Below are 24,093 nucleotides of genomic sequence, written 5' to 3' on the forward strand. Positions count from 1 at the left end.
CTTTTCTAATCCTTAGATAAGAGGAATACTTTGGCTAAGAATTTTAACCGACAAGAGTAACTCTGATATTGGGATATATAGAGAAAAAACAACATCCAGTGTTTAATAAATATAATTTTTCTCCAGGTTCGCCGTTACAAATAATAAAGGAGGCAAATCCAGTGTTTAAATAAAACAAAATACCTTTGTGCTAATATTATAAACTATAGCTTTATTCATTCTCAAAGTCCAGTTAATTGACGTGATATTTACAAGCACTATCATTTAGTCTGCAACTTGTGGAACTAGAACTCCAAGTGTATGAATCGCCCCATGGCGGATCTATTCATTATTCTAATGCAATGCATTGTAATGCCTCACACCCCGGAGTTAGACGTCCGTTACGGTGTCCATTTAAGTATCCATTTCAGGTTTTTTTTAAAGGCACATATAAAATTAACAGATGTGGAAATAGGAGATAAAGTGACCAGTAGATACCAGTTGTAGTCCTACTAATTCATGGCATATTGGATGGCCTAGGGGAAAGTTAGCCCATATTAGCCCCGGGATATTAGCAAGACTATCCTTGCCTTCAAGGTGAAACAAACCTACTCATGTTACCCTCTGGCCATGGGCTGGCCTGGTGTCAGATCTTACCCAGGAAAGATGACATTCCAATATATGCCTTTAAGGACTTACCTGCTAGCTCGACTGCTCATTAGCCTTTTCGAAATTCGAAGTATGGCGTACACAATAGGAGGGCAGAATTCAACCCCGGGACATTTAGGCTTTACCTACTTTGTGCACCGCCATCCTATTGTGTGCACCATACCTTTATGGCTATTGAGCTAGTGATCTGGGAATTGGCCTCACAATCGTTGCATTTAGTGCTGATTACATCTCGGAGCAATTGTATGATTTTCTCATTACCAATCATTCTCATTTCCAAGATGAAAAACATTAATTGCAACTGAAGTGTAATTTTGCTAATTTCTCAGTAAACCATTTCATAGTCTCATTTTGATAAATATCATTCTTTTCCCAGTTTTGGCTTTTCCCATTTGGATCAATAATTTTCTGTGGCCTTGTTCCACAAGTTGTGGACGAAATCTGTTATGCTTCAAACAATTCTCATTAAAATCAGTACAACAGCATTGGCTCTTTAAACACTTTTCGCCATCTTGGCATGAAATTGAAATCAGCATATCTCTTATTACAATTGTGGCATGTACTTGTTCATAAACAGGCATGGATGGAGTAATATCTAGTCTACTGTAGTAGACTCCTTTCATTTAGCATCACTGTTTTCTGTCGTCCCTCTCTGTTTATGCATGGGAAACGCCATCTTTCCTATTCTGATCCAACAGCATAGCTATTAATCTTTAACGTTGGTGGCTCACTACGAAAGCTGCAATGGTGCGGTTCTCGGAGTGAGCCCTCAACTTGAAGATTAGCTGTTGGCTCAGAACAGCATAGATGGCGCTTCCATGGTCAGAGGGGGAAGGTCAAATCATACAGTGATTATTAAATAAAAAGGGTCTACACAGTAGACTAGTAATATCCAGGAGCAATAGGTGTGGTAATTGTACTAATGGACACATACATGACATCTGTCCTACGTGTGACGTCACGTTGACCTCTCAGGCAATCTCTATAGGTAAAGGTACATATTCACTGGCCAATAGCATGAAGTTGTCACTCTTTTCATCGTGAATTTTCAGCGTTTTCAACAATGTGTTTTTCATGATTTTTTGTTCCATAATTTATTGTAAATATGATGTTCAATGTCATGTCATAAAAATGATATATTATACTATACTGTACTATACCATATCATACCATACTATACTATACTATATTATATCCTCGATTAAAAGGGCATTTCGTGATCCACAGCATCATCCCCACTGTTGCTCAAAAAAGTTGAGATTTTGATATCACTGGAAACCTCTGGCTACATGTTTATTGCAGATTATTTCGTTTAGCAAAGATATCGTGAAATTTGAATTTCGTTCTGGTATACCAGAACGAAATTACAACACATTGTCTATGGAGCGGTGTAATACATGTATAATCATGGATAACTCACAAACGCAAAATCGGAATCTACTGAAATTTTGGGAATAAGCTTTTTTCGTGGATATCTACTGAAAAGTGTCATAAAAAGAGGATGCCAGGATCACGAAATACTCCTTTAATATATTCTCGTTCATTAATTGGCTAAACGGGTATCATGTGACCAAAAACAGCTCAACTATTTGGCAAAGCAGTCAAAAATTGATTGATGAGGAAACGGGGTACTATATTGAATTACTATTCCCGGGGAATAGTATGGCTATTCCCTCTGAGCCTCGATGCTGCGTCGCAGTTTCTAGTGGTCGGTGCAACTCTCCACGTAGGCCCTACGCAAGATTTTAGTAGTGGTTTCGGGGTATTAATGTGTAGAAAGTCACGTTGCCTTACGAAGCACACAAGCAGACGCACAGAATTGCAGCTAAAATACGGCGATTTCATGGCATAATCTGAGTTCAGTTTATCAGGACCAGTATCTTAATACTGACGGGTTACTCGTTTATGCACGGTAAGCTTTAGCTATGTTAGCCATTCAACTGTGTGCTTGATGCGTGCAAAACAAAGCAAGGCCCGAGCCTAGCTTTGACTAGGCCTAGCCTATATGTATGCGTTTCTGACATTTAACCAATCAATGAACAAAGAATATATTAATGAAGGACATAAAACAATTACCGCTCTAAATTCGGGATTTGGTGGAATCCCCTCGGTGAACCAATAGATTCCACCAGATCCCTCATGAGCAGTAAATATTTGTATACTATACTATACTATACTATACTATACTATACTATACTATACTATACTATACTATACTAACTTCTCCATAAAAGAGATGGACACCGATCATCCATGAATGTTTCCCGTCCTGGTGTCTAAAGTTATTTTAATAATATCCAAGGACTAAACTCTGGAATAATTCATCAGATCATCTCCCACTATAATGGGTTCTAAAGCAAAAACACAAGTTTTGATTATATGTTACATTTATATGCTATCTATAGAGCGTGCTCCATATAATGTATTTTGATATATGTATGTCACAATATTCACTCACATTGGGTTTTTTTTCGTAAAGGACAGCAAACGCCTAGTCCCATTCAGTTGTTTACAAGAAGATTTGGTCAATTATTGACCAAAACCAATCAATATCTGGTAGTCAAGTGTCAAGTCAAGTGGAATAATCTATGCAGTGGTTACAGAAGACCTGCAGATGCAGGTCGCAAACTACCACAGTTCTGCAAATAGAGTAAGTCTTGTGACATTTGTTTAAATCTACTACTGAACTATTACTATGTATGTTACATCATACTTTTCCTTAAGGAGCCAAGCTATATGAATGCAGTTCTGTGCAAATTGCATGACTGACGAAGTATAGGCCGACATTTCAGAGTTTTGTTAACGCATACTATTTTTAATGATCTTAAAAGATCATACTCTAAAATAAATCATTGGCTATTTTGTACAGATTATTACTATAATATCTTCGTCATGACCTGCACCTACCCTATCCTTTTCAAAATATTCAATGAAACATGGCAAACATGAACTTTATTGTCTACTATTTTGCAAGTGTATAAGCTTGATGATAAGGTTATAAAAATTTGCAGTGTCAACGCATATTTGTGACATTTGATAAGCTAATACCAAACCAAATAATATTTTACATATTTTAGCTATAAACCTCCGTTTCCAAGTTTTAGTTCTCTTTGTCGGCTTGTTCAGCTGGGTCCTCCTCTTCAAGACCTTTCATATCGTATGCAATATTCTGGAACGAAAGCGGAGCTTCAGATGGTGATCCTCTGCGGCATCTGTTCGGTACCAAAACATTGCGTACTTCTTCGAGATAGACGCAAAACACTCCCAAGATAACAAGACCAGTGATCACTGAGCTAATTGAGAACAAGATCCGGAACGCAATAACCTGCGGATCGATAAGATGAAGATAGCCAAGACCTATCGACAATGTGAAGACTCCACAGACACCAATGGCGGCGTACAATCTTTGCGAGACACTTCGAGCTTTTACGAATGCGGCATCAATGGTAGTATCACTTTCGCTTCCAACGTTGAATGGTCGCTTTCTCAAAGCAAAGAAAGCAGTGGCAAAGGTGACTAAATTGTGTAGAACAATCAATGCGACGGGTACCACTGCTCCAAACAACAACGCAGGACCCACATTCATGGCACAGCTATATAAGAATGAAAGCAATAATAAATGAATAAGACAATAATGACAATACCTGAAGGTTTCATACTTCCAATAACAATTATTATTCAATTACGTCTTATCCAGACATCAGCTGAATATTAAAAGGTTAAATATTTTTTTTATGCAATAAAGGCCGAAATAAATGATTCATATCCAGAGCAAATGAAAATGTATCTGCTTGAACAGTTTGTCTTTAATTTACAAAAATAAGTCCTGTGTCATTTTTGAACAGAAATAGTCAGGGTGTAAAACAAAATTATTTCTTACTTTTTGTTATTTTGGTAGTCCTCGAAGCTAATTAGCATAGTAACTGGTACCACAGCCATGGGAATTCCTGTAGATGTAAATAAACATGATGTTACATTAAGTTTTGGAACGTTTGATACCGCCTTAAATAAAGCTGACGGCAATAATATCAGCATGAAAGTTCATCTCAGTGGTTTTGCTGAAAAATAGGTCTACCTCAAAATTTCAGTCACAACTTTAACTGACCTTCATCAAGCTAAATCCAAGAACAGCAACAAAAACAATACAAAGTGTTTGAGATAAAAGGAAGCAGTAAAGGGAACCTTCGAAGTCCTACAAAGAATATTCGGCAGTTACGGAATCAAGAGTTTGCTTGAAATCCACTCAAACTCTGAGGCAGATACTTGTCTCACCCAAAGACAAAACCGAGAAGAAAGACATGACCGCGATTGACCGGAATCATATAGTGAGATTGAATGAACATTACAACCAGTTGAAATACAAGTTGATACAAGTTGCCAAGAGTGTATGGTCAAGTTTTGGGGTCAAAGGTTCAAAAGGTCACTGATTACGAACGTTGGTTGCTAGTCTCTGGATGAAGATGAATGTTGTGACCGAAAATGTGAGGTACGTCTTAATTTTGTGTTGAGATTGTAAGTAGCATAATATCATTTATATTTAACTCACCCCACGATACCAAGTATGCTTTCAATAGCGACTTCGGCTGGAGAAGCGCAGATATCGCCTCTCTGTGACTTTTCAAATCTTCGTAAATATATCGAATCTCAGTAGCAAGCCAAAGTAGTGATACCAACGTAAAATAATGCAAGAGAGCAGCCACCAATGTACAACTAGTGGTATAAGCTGTGGCATCGATTCCAGATGCATAAATTAGGTACAACATGAAAACTGCCACGCAAAAATTGCTCAATGTATGATAAGCCTTGGTTTCCCGAAGTTGTCTATAAAAATGAAATGAGAGGTTTACAAAAATATGGGCCGTAGGCATATAGACAATTTCCCTCTTATCATGTCTATCCCATCATATGCTATTCATGGGGTTGCATTAGTTTTGGGAGGTTTACAAAAATATAGGCGGTAGGTATAATAGACCATTTCCCTCTATCCCAGAATACGCTTTTCATGGGGATGAATTATACTCTCATCTCGATGAGTTTGACCACGATTCGGAGTCACTGCGTCCCCCCTGGAATGGTGCTTTTGTGCATACAGTGAAACTGGTGCAATTCTAATCGCATCGTTGTCGATTTGTCACCATGCGCAGCAAATTATATATTCAGCACTATTAAAATTGTCTTACCCATTTAGGGCACCACTTCTCAAACATATATTTACATGCCTTATTTGCATATTTCTGGCATCCGTACCCAAGCACCCCTCTCGGGTTTTTTTCCAGCAGCGTAGGTGGTGGGGGTGTGGAGGGGATGACAAAGCCAAATATTCGTACCTATTTGTTAAATTTGTTTGCATGTTTAGGTATTTTAATGACACTTTACTCTTTGCAGTCCCCATGTTATTCCTGAAAAAATGTGGGGGGGGGGCGGTACTTTATCCCCGGCTCCATATGCTACGTCACTGTCTCTCTTTTAACTCACAGCGTTTAAATGTTTTATTATTATTACTACAGCCACTGTTTTAGTTTAAAAAGAAATCATAGTCCTGTCATACATACCTAAATCCTACAAATACCAAGAACGTTAGCCCAATAGCCATAAGAGTGATAGAAATGGCCAATTTTGTACCCGGTGACATCACCATTACACGACGAGTCGTGCGTTGTTCAGCAGAAGTTAAGTCAGTTACATCCTAGTGATGATAAAAAGTGGATACAAAATATTCCTTATGGAATAATAATAAACTTAAACAAAATTTGAACGCCCTTTTAAATCGGTTTGGATGAAATATGCTCCTTTCCCCACAGGGAGTCATGGATGATTTCCCCACTGGGAGTCATGGAAGAATAAACCCTCACTTCAAACTACTTAGTAGATGAAAACATCCTTGTTCCAAAAGAAATATCTTTGTTCTGTTAGTTTCTCTTATTCCATATTGCTAATATTGACCAACTGATATGAAACAAATGCATTCAGTTACAAATAATAATGATTTATAGTTAATAACTGAGCATCAGTTATTTGGAGGGCATTGTGACAAAATCTAAACATTTCGTCTTTGGAACCGAGGAATATCGCAAGGGGCGCAGCCCCGAGGGATATTCCGAGGTCCAAAGCAAAATGTTTAGATTTTTCAATATGCCCGACATATAACTGATGGAATTTGGAAAGTTATTAACCGTCACTTTTAACTCATCATTGAACATGTTGAAATAAATCTCAAGACTTTATTCACTGAAATTTGTTGAAATAAACAATATTTGTCACAACCTATATTTCGCCCTTAAAAACCGAACAGGCTTAAACGGATTTACCAATTACATTACATTAACCAACACTTATAAAGTGCCTTTATCGTTGAATTCAAAGCGCAAAAATAAAAACAAAGCAGCAAAACAGCAAATTACAGCAGTGCGCAATCACGCCATGTGCAAATATGGTAGTTGCGTGCGAGTGAAGTGTTCCGTCGCAACAGATGCGCACACGCGGAAGTCATTGTACCGCGTAATCACACGCGGAGGGCATTGATGGTGTGCGTATATCATCTGCAATGAGCAATTTTATTGGGACGCACATATGGTGTGATACGCGGAGGTTATGAACAGGGACAGGCGATTTGCGTAGAACTTTTTTTCCGCGCAATTCCGCGCAATTGGCTATTTTCTTTCCTATGGGCAGGGATACATGTTTTGCACTAAAAAAAGAGTTCCGCGCAATTCCGCGCAATTTGCTATTTTTTCCGAGCAAATCGCCTGTCCCTGGTTATGAATCTTCGACCACAACTGTCAACCAGTCCACGAGGTGGTTGGTCTCGTCTACTCTAAGGATTATATACGTAGTATTTCGTCTCATTTGCTTTACAGCTTGTAGAATAGTATTTGTTTGAAACCTAGCCTACTTGTAACACTGCAAATGTAGACATATGGAAGCAGAGGCATTTTATGACGTCATCCTTCGTTTCAACATATTGACATCCTTCTTCTGACCAATCACCGATTCCATTCTCCAGTAGGAAGTCCCAAAACACGCACCTTGGCGAAACCGATTTCTGCGGTACAAAAAGATATTGGATATGATACAACAAAGGACCTGATATTATTTCTGAACATTGAGATTTTAATTTGAATCTACTAGTCAACAAGATGTACCAAATTTTGATGGATGGGTGTGCCGACGTTGCGACTGAAATCTATAGTCTTCAGCTGGGTTGTGATACCGGTGACCGGTCACTAGTCCAGATGGTAATCGATGAGCAATATCTTTAATGATCCCAGCCGACAGAAAGTTGTCCCCGGTCCCTCCAGTACGGTTAAGGTAAATTGTAATTTCATACCTCTTTCACTCGCAAACCTCGTTCAAACCAGCGATGCTCGCGATCCAAAATTAAGGCATATTTGGTACTCAAGGTCAATTGCATCACAGCCCAGCTGAAGACTGAAGGTTTCAACCTATTTTTGACGGACGGACCGACGCGTCGGTCCGTTCGTCAAACACAGGTACGTCTGGTTGACAATTGATTCAGATAAAAACATAGCCTGATGAATGAGAGTCTACACATCCTTATTTCTGAGTTGACCATGTTGGACGACCGTGTTATTATCAATGTAATTGTTGTTGATGGTGATGGTAATTTGAGTTTAAAAAGATATTTCAAATTCTGTTTTTGAAGAAAATTTAAAATATGCAATCATTAAAATGTGGCGAGACATGGTGATAAGTAAAAGTTTTTGAATGTGTTTCCCTTACTGGTAAGTAGTTTTCACTTTGGTCTCCATCTGAGCGTCTTTTTATTTCTATGATGACAGGCTGATACAAATTAGAAGCATCGATTGTTGTGCCAATGATTGGTCCATAAACCTCAAACCTCTCAGATCTCAGACGATTTGAGCGAAATAAGAAATCATCTTTGTATGCCAGGAAACCTGCTTTTGCTTTGAGACAAATAAGAACAGAACAAATCGTCACGTTGTATTTGTATACACCCAAATAATGTGTCCGAGGCAGTAAAAAGATAAATAATGGATGAGGCGCAGCCGAATCTATTATGTAAACGTTTTTACTGCCGAAGGCTTAATATTTGGTTGTAAAAAGGATAATGCTACACCCTTTATTTATATTCTACTACCACAAAATAATGCGATTTAAAGAGAAAATATCCCTTTCTTACTTTCTTACCCCAATAAGATGTTTACTACGAGGTGGAGCACGTATGCGTAAGTGACAGTGCGTGTCGCGGAAATAGTGTATGCGTAACCAAGCGCAATGCTATGCGTATACTGTGTTACGGTGCTTGACCCATTATTGCAAAATAAAGGGCTCTCACGTGCGCTATTTTGAATAACGGGTCGTGAGGTAATAGAATTGTAAATGTACAAGAAATAATATTTATCTGTTTTTATTTCTGTATGTACTAAACTACTATTTACCTATTCCTGACGGGATTGCGCCAACAGGTACATAAATAGATGCAGCTGGTGTTCCTAACTCTTCGTCTTCTGATTTGTTTTTTTGTATCGTCACTGTGGCATTTAAGAATTCGACCGAATCATTTCTGGCGGTTTGTTCAAACACACTAAATTGCACGGGGTTCTCCGCATTATTTCTGATGTTTACTCCCAAAACAGCTAGAGATGGAAACACTTGTTTGATCTTTTAGAGAAAAAAAGTAGTCACGTAATGTTACTACAATTCTGAGAAGTTTATTGTTCAATTGTAAATACAGATGCATCAGATTAAACTAACTTAACAACAATCACCCAAAGTGTTCATTATCATTTTAGTCTAGTATACAATGTGTTTCAGAAACCACCTATCCGGCTTATTGCAAATGTCAACATCTTTTAAATCTAAACAATTTTCTTCAATCAGTAAAATTAATGAGGTACATCGGTAGCTAACAAATTCTCCACATATTAATATTAATTTTATTATTTTTTTCTTACTTTTAATCAGATAACTTAAAAATTATGACTTTTTAAACAAGTTCTGACTTTCTTTTTGTTAGGTGTTTATATAAGTATAAAATTAAGTATAAAATTTGTGATTTGAAAACATGTTAAGAGTTTTCTGGGACACACTGTATTACCTCATCTTGTTCCAGTAATGTTGTTTCAACTTGTTTTTCCCAACCTTGTACTATATATGAAGTTGATTGCGCAAAATCGCCCGATTCTGTTTGATTCATAAACGGATCAACGGAGTCTACTAATTTGTTGATAGCTTGCGTTAAATAGCTCAAAACCTGAAATTAAAAAAAAATACAAATAAAGCCTGCGCAAAAAGTAACGCAGCTGTTATAAACACGCCTATATCTTCAAAACTAATAATTGTTTTCATATATTTCACGCGCATTTTGATACCCAATTTGACCAATCTTTTGTTCAATATTAACAATACAGCAGTGTTTTGAATGAAAAGTTGCAGCTATTTGTATTGATTTGAAGTAAAAGCGCGAAGATAGTTGTAAGCTGATACCAATATTTTTGTTTCTAATGCTTATTTCACCAGATAAGGTTAAATGTGCGCCATTGGTGTTGAAAAGGGGAAATGTCCCCTGTAAGACAATCCCCTGACCCTTTGGGATGATGGCCGGCGTAATCATGGCAATTGTTAGAATCTTATGCCCATTTTCGTCAAATTTTGGCTTGCCCCACTTTTTCCCCACTACACCCCGGTAAATCTTGCGAACGCTACTGCTGTGAGCTGCATTTTAGATGACATTTTTCAAAGGACAATACCTTCATAGACGGAGTTTCTGTAAACGCGATGTTCCGAACCATCCACGCCACAGCGTGAACATCATTTGTGTCAGCGATTTCCATCATTTGGGTAAAATGTTGCAATTTCCTAGCTACAGCCTCTATATCACCTTCTGTTAAGATCTACATAATTCCATCGCCGTTGCGAAGAAAGAGACGACGTAACAGTGTGAAAATACATTATTAACTACAACTTTTAATTAAAGAATAATACACATTGTTTATTGTTGATTTGTAATTTTAATGTCCCGCAATTTGATAGAAAACAAACAAATATCGAAACTCAAATAAAAATGCCGAAATCGCCCACAAGATCCATCTAAGCAACTTAGATACCCTCCTACACCGAGACCACGCTACTATGCAGCTCCAAAATCGGAACACTTGCTCATCTTAATATGACTTAAAATATAGAGCACTCTAATAATTAATAAATTGAGAGGTAAATAATAATTTTATTATGGAACAAAATACTATCAACTAGAAGTATACTTAATAGTTGCTGTTCTCTGTCATATTGAATGAGAAACTAACAATGTAAGAAATAATGACTTTTCGTGTTAGAATTGCCTGTGCTGATAAAATAATATGTCTCCATAGAATCACTAAAAGGGTTCACTATTAGGTTATCTATCAAATTAGAGAAAAATTACTGCTGGGAAAGTGCGTTATGAGGTTTGTCCGGAGTCAGATAAGAAAACAATAAGAAAATAAATACCGTTGCATTCTCTTTTCTGTCGCCACATCCAAGAACTGTAACATATTTCCATATTCCTTGTGGAGTTGAAGTTCCCACGGTGTCGTCAAAATCGCAGTGCCGAAAAGCAATCGGAGAACCAACTGAAATGGGAAATGGTTAAAACAATTGAAAATGAAAAAACAAAAAGATAAATAGGTTGTTGCCTTATTTAAGACTATTATGTTTTTACCAAAAAACGTATTTCGGATTTTCTAGAGGTTAGCTCCTATGCTACACCCTTATCCACTAACGGGAGCTATTAAGGTTAGCAACTATTTTAAACTGTTGCGATTTGGTAGTTCACAGCATCTTGCGATTGGTAGTGAGCTTTGGCAAAAATTGCATTGATCATTTCATAGCGAGTGTGTAGAAGAAATCAAATATCACAGATATACTTTTGTAGGTTCTGTGGTTCTTGAGTTATGTTGTAAAGGGGGCTGAAACAACAACACTCTCGTAAAAGGTACAGTACTCATGAACAACAATAAATCAAGCACGTTTTCAAAGTATATGATTTGTAGAACGTACCTTTGCAAAACATCAAAGTGTTATTTTTCAATAATATATTGATTTAAATAATGAAAATCTATTTTTGGCTGCTTCGACCAACAATACGTCGAGTACCCTTTAGAGTCGGTTGTCACGTATTTTGCAATACCGGTATATGCATATACAGTCTAGGGTGGGTCAAAAACAATTTTGGAACTCTCGGAGAATTTTACTGGGGTACATACTAGTATTGTGCTGAAATATCAGTAATATCGGAGCATGTTTCGCCCAGGCAGTAGATTTTCACAAAATCCCTACTTTTTTGCTATTTCTTACTGTATAACTCTATATAGAGAAATCAGTAGAAACAATCTGGGAAAAGTTTGCATTCAGATGCCACCCTATCCTTTGGGTAGTTTGTTTGGACCCTCTAGAACATCACCAAATAGCAAGCCGTCTCCAATTGGTTACCATTATTTTTGCTAAAGACACGCATCTAAGTCAAATATTAATGACATTTGAGTTGCTATATTAAGGGGTAGGGGTAGCATTATGGAGAATTCCCCCAGTTCTACTCAGTCAAATTTCCCAAATGTGGTATTGTTGCATAGATATGAACTGCAACATTGCCAAAAATAAATGCTATATGATTTTCGGTTATCCATGTTTTGACCAGAGGTCAAAAAGGTCACACAACCTCCAATGAAGGCTGTGTGACCTTCAAAATTACTACAAATCAGGCGTCACATGATCCTTTAACCCCTGGTCATGTCAGAGCTGCTCTAAATTCATATCTCATGTATTGTTTGTACTTTTCCAGTTCATATCTATCCAACAAGACCAAGATTGTGAAATTTGACTCAGTAGAACTGGGGAAATGCTCCATAATGCTACCCCTACCCCTTAATTTAGCAACTCAAATATCATCAATATTTAACTAAATACAGGTCTCTAGCAAAAAATAATGGTAACCAATTGGAGACTGCTTGCTATTTGGTGATGTTCTGGAGGGTCTAAACAAACTACCAAAATTGTTTAATATTGGCTATGATGTCATCTCAATGCCTACTTTTCCCAGGTTGTTTCTACTGATTTCTCTATATAGAGTTATACAGTAAGAAATGGTGAATAAGTAGGGATTTTGTGAAAATCTACTGCCTGGGCGAAACATGCTCCGATCTTACTGATATTTTAGCACAATAGTAGTATGTACACTAGTAAAATTCTCTGAGAGTTCCAAGTCGATCCGAGAAAAAAGGTGTTTTTCGCCCCACCCTAATATACACCTATCCGACTTCGCCATTACTGCGGTGTCTCCGATGTAAAACTGCGGTGTCCCGAGTTCAGGGGTTCCATCCATTATTTTATTGTGTGTTATACAGAATTGTACCCGGGAATTGTACACATCAGTGATATTCAATTACGAATTGCTCTCCGCTCTGGTACATCTGTGTTGCCGTCAATAGAGGACCAAATACAGTAAACGCTTCTCGAATTGGTGTATATGTTTATGGGCTTTGAGACTGGGTGCTGTTAATTGACAATGATTGCAGATAATTCTGATAAAGATATTTTATTTCCCAATATGTTTTAAATTTTTCATCTATTAAACGTGCTAGAATTACTTTGAAATCCAGTTCCAAAGAGGTATGCAATCTGTTTATAATCTGAATGTAACCGAACTTACTGTTATTAGGACAGGTCTCTATTGAAAATTCAGCTTCACCTGCGAAAGTAGTAGGCCAACTAAGAACTCCGTATCTTGAGTCTGTTTGATGCGCAGGACACGAGTATGCTTGTGACAGGAGAAATAAATCGGAATATGTTTTGATCATTTTGTTCCTGACACTCTTATCAAAGACAGAGATAAAAAGATTTTATCGCGTCTGATGTCATCTGTCAATCAAACTCGAACACGGTTTGTTTACTAGTATTTCGATGACTTGCTGAACGCGGCGGTATAACCGGGCGCCTTATTGTTAATTTTGCACCTTCAAACATGCAAACCATCTCAAAAGTTAGGTCTTTGTAGTAGGAAACTTTCTTTTGGAAGGCACCATGTCAAAAATGCCTAGAAAATCTGCCTTTTGCCTGGTTAAAGTACGTAATTTTTCGCCATTTGCTGCTATTCCTTTTCTCCGATCGGCACCAGATAAACCGGCCTTCTTTTACACGCTATTAACCTGTGTAAACCAATCAAGGATCCTAATTGACAGTGACATCAGACACGATAAAATCTTTTTATCTCTGTCTTTGATAATATATATATTAATTGGCAGATATATAAGGTTTTATTGTACATTCTGCCACACAGAGAAATATGACTATTCAATAGTCATTAGTAAGTATAAGTTAAACTTCAATATTCTAATTTTTTTCAAGTAAAGGTTGGTAGTATCAGCAGTGGACTCAGTTCGTCTGGTCATAGGGGTAGTAGAGAATGAGTAAGCTCACACCATACGTGTATGGTCGGTCGCACAAACTAGGATAGATCAATCTAACTTGATGAAAATTTGTATCAACTTGAATACTTTTTTTTTGGAAGGGCGCGGGACACGGTTTATTAAGAGGAACAATTGTCGTTCTGGTATAAGGTTTTTTTTGATGAAGTTTTGCTTTCAGCTACTCCGGCTATTTGGGTCATTATCTATACCGGTACCTTGTACCACCAATAATATTAAATATACAGAACTTGGTCCAAACCTTTACATGCATGAAGAAAGTTCAATTTTAGAATAAGGAAGAAAGCAGGATACAGAATATGAGCTGAAAGCCTCAGGCTCGAAACCGAGGCCTCAAGTGTACAGAACTTCTATACACTAACCCGCTCTGTTAACGGTTACAAATAGACAGTTACCAGAAAATATAATGATCTCTTGCAGGCCTATCTTACATATTAGGTGCTTGTAGTTCTCGACCATTTAGGGGTCTTGCCCAACAAACAACTACATGTATTATGCTCCCCAGCCTTGAACAACGAGTATGTGTAATGGTCTATTTCTCACAATCTGATATTTTAGTGTACATGTAGCCTATATGGAGGGTTTGTTGCGGATCCTACCTTGTAATTTCTTACAGATGAACCTATATGAGTCGCTACATGGTCTATCATTCCATTTCCCATTTTGAGTCATTTGCACACAATCTTCTCCCCCAAATCGGGGCCAATCATCTGGTTGAGCATAACCCCAATCTATATAGTTTAACTGGTAAATGCAAAATAATGAAAAAGCAGAAACACAGGTCAACCGACCGATATTAAGTACATCAAATATAATAGCAACCGTATGACCCATCAAATGGTTTCAAACATTATATTTCAATTTAGAAGGCAAGTATGGAGCCTGTTGGATTCCGATCGCTGACTGAGACGAGGAAGTTATGAATTAGATTAAAACCAATGATTTATTTCATAGAGGCATAAATAAACGTGACATTTAGTATTCAAAAAAGGTATTGGAAAATTCATTATGTTTGATTGAGTAAAATATAAACAGTGCTCGACTTTTACACACGCACGCGTGTACTTTTGCTGTCGGGTGTGTAACTTTCTAAAAGTACACGCCCGAATGGCGTGTGGAATTTTGATGCTCATATTTGGCCTAAAAATGTCAATTTAGGCTCTCGTCATGCGAATTTGTTCCACTTTTACACCAACGGCCCCTTCGCGCGTATTTGTATCATAAACTTAATTTGTCGCCAAAAGGTGCTGGATTCACTAAATCCCACCCCTACGCCAATGTTAATGAAGAACAAATCACAAGCAGGGCTCACATCTAAATTGTTACATGCTACATGTATTAAAATTACTAGACTAACGTCTATCGTCTTCTTTTTCACATTTATTGTAACATTATTTCCTTCAAAATTCGGGCTTGTAAAATTTCTGTCGCGCAAAATTTTAGAGTTACACGCCCGACTGGCTAGTGCCAAAAAAGGGTAAGGTCGAGCCCTGATCATAAAGCTTATCGAATAACCATTACCAGCATTTTTTGCATAAGGTCTATGATTATATTCACTCCTGGCCATGTGTCACAAGTTGGGGCCCTCTTTCGTGACATATTTGTGACCTACTGTTTTCATAGCTGAAAGCATGCTGAAAGCATCAGCTTTTGAGTTGAATGGTTATACCAGTTAATGTACCAGTTACAGGTATGTACAATTATACATTGCTGGAAAGCATAAAGAATAGAGATTACACTGATCCTAATCTGAAGTCAATAATTCAGGGTGTACTAGAAGATATACAGGGTGTAACAATTAACTTTTTAATGAACATGAGATATAGTTCGGGAGTGCCTATTTCTTTTCAAGAGTATTTTCTCATGAGGACCACAAAATAAAACAGAGCTTGAAATCACCCACCAGAAATATATATACTTATATAAGGTGCGATGCTTGCTTCTATATATACACGGTGATAAAAAATATAACATAAAAGGGAAAAAAGTATGTCATCAAATGAACCTTTTCCCATATAGTTTCCACGGTAGCGTGTCCGCCAATGCACCAACATACAAGTTCATTAACTAACTGATCATTAAATTAATTAGCATCAATGGAAAATGCTGGTTTTGGTGCCAAATTAAAAAGAAAGAACTACGCTTGAAAACAAGACTGCTATAAAGGGTGTAAGTATTCATCTTCGTAGTCGGTGTTACAACATGTCTTAGTAGTTCTAGGGTTAATTAATTGAAATATATTTTGTGCAGTCGCTTACACATGCCCTTCATTTGATCACCCATTGATACACGTGCAGGGACGTAACCAATCAGACCTTCGCGTTGAAGTAAATCTGAATAAGAAATCCAATCAATATATTGATTTCAAACTTCATTTTGCAAACTCTCTAAAGTCACCCGGACAATACCAGCTCCTTCCGAATGAAGATGGGCTAGCATGGCAGGACCAGGGAAGGCGTAAGGAAGAGGGTGATAAACAGAATTAAATAATTGAGAATTATTAAAATTATACAGGCTGAAAATGACAGAACTCGTTCGACTCAATCCACGATCAGGACCTTTGGCCTAAATAGCCGTGAGAGCGTAAGCTTATATATATTTACCGTGCTTCCATCGATCCATTCGAAATGTCCTTCATTTGATATGTCATGAAGACCTATCCATACACTTTGGGCAATCGGTCTTACAAACTCTGACAAAAACAAAGGAAACAAATGCAGCAACACATTGGTTGTGTCAATAAATTTTCATATCTAAACACCTACCAATAATTAATTATCCGCTTAAGGGAGTACTACACCGCTGGCCAATTTTGTGCCTATTTTTGCATTTTTCTCAAAAATTATAGCGTATTGGTGACAAGTAAGATATGTATATTATAGGAGCAAGGACTACAACTACAGCACTGAAAATTCAGCAAGTAAAAACTCAAGGCAAGTAGTTATTGATTTATTGATCAAATATTGGTTTTCCTCATTTTTGACTGTAACTCCACAACTGTTGTCTGTGCTGAAATAAAATTTCCAGTGCAGTAGTTGTAGTCCTTGCCCCTATAATATACATATAATAGTTGTCACCAATGCGCTATAATAGGCACAAAATTGGGCTAAATTTGATGCCAAATTTGGGATATGCATTCGAAAAACAATTATATCTGCGCATTATAACATCTTAGTTTGTTGCAATAGTCCCAATATTGATGTCGCAGCGTACATTTAAATGAAGGTAACCCAATATTTGAAAGCCGCAGCAAAATCATATTGCCTTGTATTCAGTATCCATGGAAGTAAATGTTTTCGGCTCTCATTGGATTATTCTTCTTGTTTCGTGAGTGGAAACATATGGTAATCAATAGAAATTTCATTATTCACATCGGTTGTCAATTTACTTAATCACATACTATATATAACATGCACCAGTTCAATGTTTTCTGGGACCAAGAAGGTCACAAGAAGTGGTCACAAGACCACGGGTTACAACTGTTGGTAACACCTTATCAGGATATTTCAAATCTAGCTTTGCCAGTGAAAGGACAACTTGCAATTGTAGGCCAGTTAGGACCTAGTTGGCCAGAAAAAATATCGAAATCTTCATGTTTCAATGAATATTACGTGAATAATGATCGCTGATGTGAATAGTAATTAATTGTTATTGATATCATATGTTTTGATCCCCTCCAAATGCATGAAACAAAAAAGGATAATCCAATGAGAGCTAAACGAGTTTCCTTCAATGGATCCATACTGAATACAAGGAATAGGATGTTATTGGAACTTTCAAAGCTTCGGTTACGTCAATATAAACTTAAGCTGTGGCATCAATCTTGAGGCCATTGCAACAAATGAGGTGCCATAATACGCACAAATAAATTTTGATTCGACTGCACATCCCAAATTTGGCATCAACCGTTTTGAACTAATGGTCATTCATTAAGGAAAGTAATTACTTATTGGCAGGTGTTTATTTCAAAAAACTTAAAAATTGTATCGTCTCCTCCTTGTCACTCACACTTCTCTTCCGGGAATCTTCCCTCCTCCCTTCCTTCTCGTTTCGATTAAGCTTTACCTTCTGCTTGCGTATGGATCCTAAAACCGGGATTAAACTTAGTTTTCTAGATGCTTTTTGAAGAGCCAGTTAGGCTTTAGTAAGGTGGTAACCCAGCAAACACAAAACGTTTTTGACATCATTCGGAAAAGGTTATAAAATGTTGTCAGAAAACGTTTAAATATCGGGTTGTATAAAGGGTATATTAAGGGTATAAAACGTTTTCATAACATTGAAAAACTTTTTTTGATAATCTACTGCCCAACAAACACAAAATGTTTTACAGAAAACGTTTAAATGTCGGGTTATATAAAGGGTATAAAAACGTTTTAATAACATTCCAAAAACATTTTTGAAAACATGATACAAAACATTCTAAACAGAATGTTATTTTGGGGTTGAAAAAATATTTTGCGAAAAAATGTTTGCCCAAAATATTTTCAATAACGTTTTAAAAACGTTTTTATGACCTTTATATAACCCGACATTTAAATGTTATTAAAACGTTTTGAAGAAAACATTTTAAGAACACTTTTGTGTTTGCTGGGGGCAAATATTTTAACATAATATTATTTACTTGTTGGCAAAATATTTGGCAAAAATGTTTGCAAAAATAGTTTACAATAACATTTTGAAAACATTTTAGAAATATTGCTGTAGTGTGTTTAAAACGTTTTCATGACCTTTATATAACCCGACATATTAATGTTATTAAAACGTTATTACCTAAACCAAAAGCCAAAATATAACTTATTTAAAACGTTTATAAAAAGTTTTTGTGTTTGCTGGGAAGGTCAGTACACGTTTAAAGGCGTACTCTTCATTATGAGTTTGCGCTCATTTAAAAATAAAACTCACGTTCTATGTGGAAAGAATGCTCTTTGGAACTGTGAATACTCGTAAGATTTCCACCCAGATTTTGGCAATAATGACTGGCTTCTGCAAAAGTGCCTTGATGTTCTGCGTCTGCGTAGTAACAATACTCTTGAAAGGGAATCCAGTCTGGCTCGCACCCTGTTTGTACTGGAGAAATAAAATCAACAATGGTTGTTTATGTGTAATTCAATCATCTTATAGCAGCAGAAATTCTGATAGGAATAAGAGTTGAAATGTACAGTAAAAACACACCTCCCAAACAAATAGCGTTTCGAGAGTGAAATGTGACCCATTCCCAGAAACCCAGAAACATGGCTAAATTGATACAATCTAATTTTTGATGCCATTGAAAAGAACCGACATTCAGTTGTAATGCCCGTTCTCAGCAATGGTCAATAAACAATGACCTGCAATATATAGATAAATATATATACTACCGTATATAATATTGTAACACATCTGAAATTGAGTCCTTTTTACTTATCAAAGCATTAAAGCACACCAAGTCTCAAGAAAGTATTACAACATTCGCTACATAACTGATGACTTGTGTAAATCCCCTTTCCGTACTGATTTGAAAAAGTTAATTTAAAACAAAATAAGTTTATCTTAAAGCTTTGCAGCTCTGGTTAAACATCGATTTTCAGGAGAGGCTAGGAACGACATTGTCAGTGAGTCTCAAAGTTCTAGTATCAAAAACCTATAATGAATCACGTAAATCAAGGTATTCATGTGCGTGACAACATCATTTCAACATATTGTGAAGAGAGCTTTTACATGGGTGTCTTCGTGTGAAGGTAGTTGGTAGGAGGTGAGATTGTGGTTGTATGTGATGTGTGAGTGGGGTGGGGGTTAGACTATGCCATAGACGAATTTTATTAAAAATATGTATGAACCCATTTCGTTGAACTCAAAATTATACTGATGTTTATTAAAATTAAAGAATTCAATAGTAAAATGGTCATAAAGAGTTAAAAATATCAGATGATTAGTGACAATAAAAGTAATTGAATGCAACATTATCTTGCATAATTATAATGGCTCACTTTAATACTGAACAATTCTGATTTTGGAATCTACCAGTTTATTGATAGCGAACCCCGAAAATCCCACATGGGAAGCTAACAAACAGAGGGAGTGCGGTGACTGAAAAGATCAGATACAGATGTGAAAATCTATCAGTTGCACACAAATGACAAATCAATATAAATCAAGAGTTTTATGCTTAAATGTAATAGCCAGAGTATGCAAAATGGGCAAGTGGACTACGGAGAAGTCTAGGTGGGGGTGTGTTAGACTGACCCACAGTCTCGGTTCGGTTCCATCTCTGGATAATGTAACAATAAATAATTACATAATGCCCTATGAAAAAATGCCAAAGTCCTGTAACCCCCCTTAGTTTTCTCAATGCTAAAAACCCATTCATCTTCAAATAGACGCCACTGATTACACACACAGTCGAACCATGCAGCAATATAGAAACATAATCGTATTTAATAGTGAACGCGAAAGTCCAGTGAGCGCTGATTCCTCGACTAAACCAATCTGTTTGAGATCTCCCTTCCAAATAATCGTTCAACGAAGCCCGGTGATTCCGATGTGAATTACGAAAGCCCCGCCCCAAATATGGTATAGCACAAAGCTATGTCGCGGGATGTGACGCAAGATCGGGATGGGGCACTTGTCAACAACTGAGAGGTATTGAGCTCAACTGGCACGCGTCTGATATACCCATGGTACGCGCAATATAAAGGCAACCACTCGACTCGGACTTAGGCCTATTGTCCATATTGCGTATATTGTCGCGTGCGGTTTGCAAATGTTTGCACATTATTTATCTAGGAAGCCTCTTCAAATATCCCCGCGCTGCCAAGCTACGTTGATTGGTCGGATACAATATCGTTGTTTTAGTCGCTTACACAAACGTTAATGCAGTGAGAACATGGACGTGGTATATATAAAGATCGCGTGACCCAGGATCGGTAAAAGTGAATTCCCACAAAGTACTGGGAACTGGAAGGCGTATTGCCTACAGATTGGGAGGGTCCATGTATTACCGTAGGTTGATTTTTAATGTTATAGAGTCTACAGTACCAGTTGTTATCCATGGACCCGAGGGAGGGTCGGGGGGGTGTGATTAGACCCAGTCGCTTAGTATGCAGTCATTCCCACAAAGGGAGATATCCCTATTTATGGCGTTTCCTCAATTCCAATTATTACATGGAATTCTTATCTAGTATACCAAATAAACCCCCATTAGAATTGGGCAAGCAGGTCACTCACCCCCTAAAACCCCCTCCAAGCACATACACGTACCCGTACGTTTGTAAGAAATTGTCAACACTACATCGTAATATTTAGCAAACCTGTTGGAACCAGCTATTTCTTACCATTAGTAGTCGGTGGTCCTGTACTCGGGATGCGTAAACCTGTATTACAGGGTATAAGTTCAACTGGACCCCATTGACCTTTCTGTGTGGCACATTCACTGACTGAGGACAGTAAATAACACGCGATGAAAACAATGTAACAACAAAAGATTAGTTTCAGACTGTATGTTACACTCCAAAAACTGTGTCCAGCAATCAAACACATTCTTGCTATTATCACTTAGTAATCATGTTTAGCTTGACATGGTCACCATTATGAGCAAATCACAATATGGATTTTTGTGTCCAAAATCAGCATTAATCCCACTTGACCCCTAAGTTTTAACCATCTAATAATTACCCCTCACCAAAGGATCACAACATGTACACATCGACATTAATCGATAACCGTGCATATTGAAGCAGTTTGAATATATTTGTACGATGATCTCAAAATGATGACTTGAACATGCTGAAACCTTTGTACCCTAGGATTATTACCAAAAGTACGATTGTTTTTGTTATTTCTGGCCTGAGCCGGACCCACAGTAGAAAGCATTGTATTTAAGGGAACACGTGTGTCTTTTCTCAAGATTCTTTAACATTCGACACATTTTTGTAGTTAGTAAACATTACAGTCCTGTAATTATCATAATGTTTGGATTAGGTCGGTTAAGGTTGAGCTGCTCGCTCGCCACCTTATTTTTGTAACTTTTGTAAAATTAAGAAGATGAGTTTCTTACCGTTTGTAATTGGACTAACAGTTGCTTGTAACGAGTAGGCTTTGACACCAGATCCATCAAAAGTATAAATTTCCCCAGGAATCATGCTGTACGGGTTGGTGTTTCGAAACCAACGAACACTGCTTACGTCTTTAGAATTAACTTCCTTCGCGAGCACACTGGTTTTGAAAGCAAAACCTAGAACATCTCCTTTCTTTACGTAAAAACGGTCGTGAGGTGGAAGAGTGTAAAGCACGGCTTTGTTTCTACCTAATCGGGGGATATTAGTAACTCCAACTATTTTAAATTTGTCGTCTTCATTGGGCACACTTCTCCACACAATGGCCCGGAACGGAGCACTCTCTACTGGCCAGAAACGCCAGTGAGTGATGATACCATCACAAGGCGTTTCTTTCCCAGGAAAACAAATGTCCCAAAGCTGCTATCCATTGATGTCCCTCAGGTAGAAATTGTCCAACCAATGCGTGCGTCAGCCAAGCAAGCAGCGCTCTTTTCTGAAAATGTTTCAGTGAATAATAACTTTTCTCATGATAATAAAATAAATTTAGATACTTGTATGCCAGTACTAAAATGTGATTTACTTAATTTGACATATTTCATTCAAAATTGCACAATGCTGCCCGTCATCTGCTGCGGGGGAATGTGCAAAGACCCGAACTTCATCGCTTGCTAACAATGACAACTTTGTTTAGCTGTCATAATGGAGCTCTTTAAGTAGGTCTAAAATGGAATTTTAGACAAGCTCTAAAAGGACCAGAATTTTGTTGTCCCCCATCAACATTTTAGGCTCTTTTTTGTTGTTGACATTTTCGTTATAGAATTGTTCAAATTTCGGGCTCATCATCAAGATCTCAATAAATAACTCCCATATTTAGTGCTTCTCATCAAATGACGCGCTTTGTGATCAAATCTCTTACCGATTCCGTTTGAATCGCTGTCCATTTATCCCGTCACTTCGCAATTCGAGTGCCATAGTTTTTATTTTAAATTTGTGTTTGTTGTTATGTTTAATTTTACCTATGCACCCTTTTAGCTCAAAGCGCATGCTGATGTGGTTATACCAAGCTTGTGGGCGTATCCGTATTGCAATTACTGTCACTGGCTCGTCAAACACTTGGGTAACGGGTGTAGCATTGTCTGTGTTGCCAGTAAATATCTGTATGTTAGAAAATAAGTTGGCCCGGTATTTATTTTTAAATGACAAAAATATTATATGCTATTTGTCCGCTAACATACAACTTCCTGGGGTTTTGCTTGAAATAAAATACCCATCACCTGTAGTTTTTTTCGTGTGTGAAATACGGTGGGAGGACATACACTGCATTTGCTTAAAATTATACAGATTAATTCCAAATGACGTTGGAGTCAGAATAATTTAACCGTTTGACAATAGCTTGTCATAAAAGAAAACGCACCTTTTCGCTGTTTGTACCATACTCTTTGATAAACCTCCATGCCGACCCATCCCGATTATATTCCACCGAGTACTCTGTGACCCATTGGCCTACATCATCCCGTCCCTGAGTAACAACGGCGGTAACAACCGTTTCTCGAAGAAAAGACACCTGAATCCACTGATCTAGATCATTTGATTCTGCCGCCCACGCTCCTGCTGAGGAATCTTGACGAGGTTGGTTTAGACGAGCTCTCGTTGGACCGTGTAATGCGTCCCTAACACTGGATGAGGTGAGTTGACTGTCTGAAATTCTTCCATTTTCTATTCCTAGATCAAAGTTGCACGTTGCTGTTGTAGTTAAGAAAAACGAAGGTAATGTAAAAATAAAATTGGAATAGAGTAAAAAACCATTTGTATTAATAGTGTACTATGCCAAACTCACAAGGTCTCTGTGATTCGTTCATGGTTCTTCTAACAGCATGACCAGTGGGCAAATACATGCATGTCATTATTTGGCTTACCATCGGGCTTATCATTCGTGTAAGAACGTGTATGAGAGCACGAAAGTTGCTCCT

At 37.4% G+C, this 24,093-nt stretch overlaps 1 protein-coding gene across 1 annotated transcript in view; it reads right to left on the minus strand.

Moving 5' to 3' along the window:
- Nucleotides 1-2,990: 2,990 nt before the first annotated feature.
- LOC140165634 (uncharacterized) overlaps nt 2,991-24,093 on the minus strand; it is a 137,985-nt gene continuing 116,882 nt past the window's right edge. The window contains exons 19-23 of the mRNA XM_072188924.1: nt 7,541-7,690; nt 6,201-6,334; nt 5,195-5,469; nt 4,529-4,595; nt 2,991-4,241 (exon numbers count right to left, since the gene is read on the minus strand). Of these exons, the coding sequence (XP_072045025.1) occupies nt 3,749-4,241; nt 4,529-4,595; nt 5,195-5,469; nt 6,201-6,334; nt 7,541-7,690 (1,119 nt within the window). The 3' untranslated portion in view covers nt 2,991-3,748. The remainder of the gene's footprint in view (nt 4,242-4,528; nt 4,596-5,194; nt 5,470-6,200; nt 6,335-7,540; nt 7,691-24,093) is intronic.

This window comes from Amphiura filiformis, chromosome 12, assembly GCF_039555335.1.
Source record: "Amphiura filiformis chromosome 12, Afil_fr2py, whole genome shotgun sequence".
Taxonomy (NCBI): Eukaryota; Metazoa; Echinodermata; class Ophiuroidea; order Amphilepidida; family Amphiuridae; genus Amphiura; species Amphiura filiformis.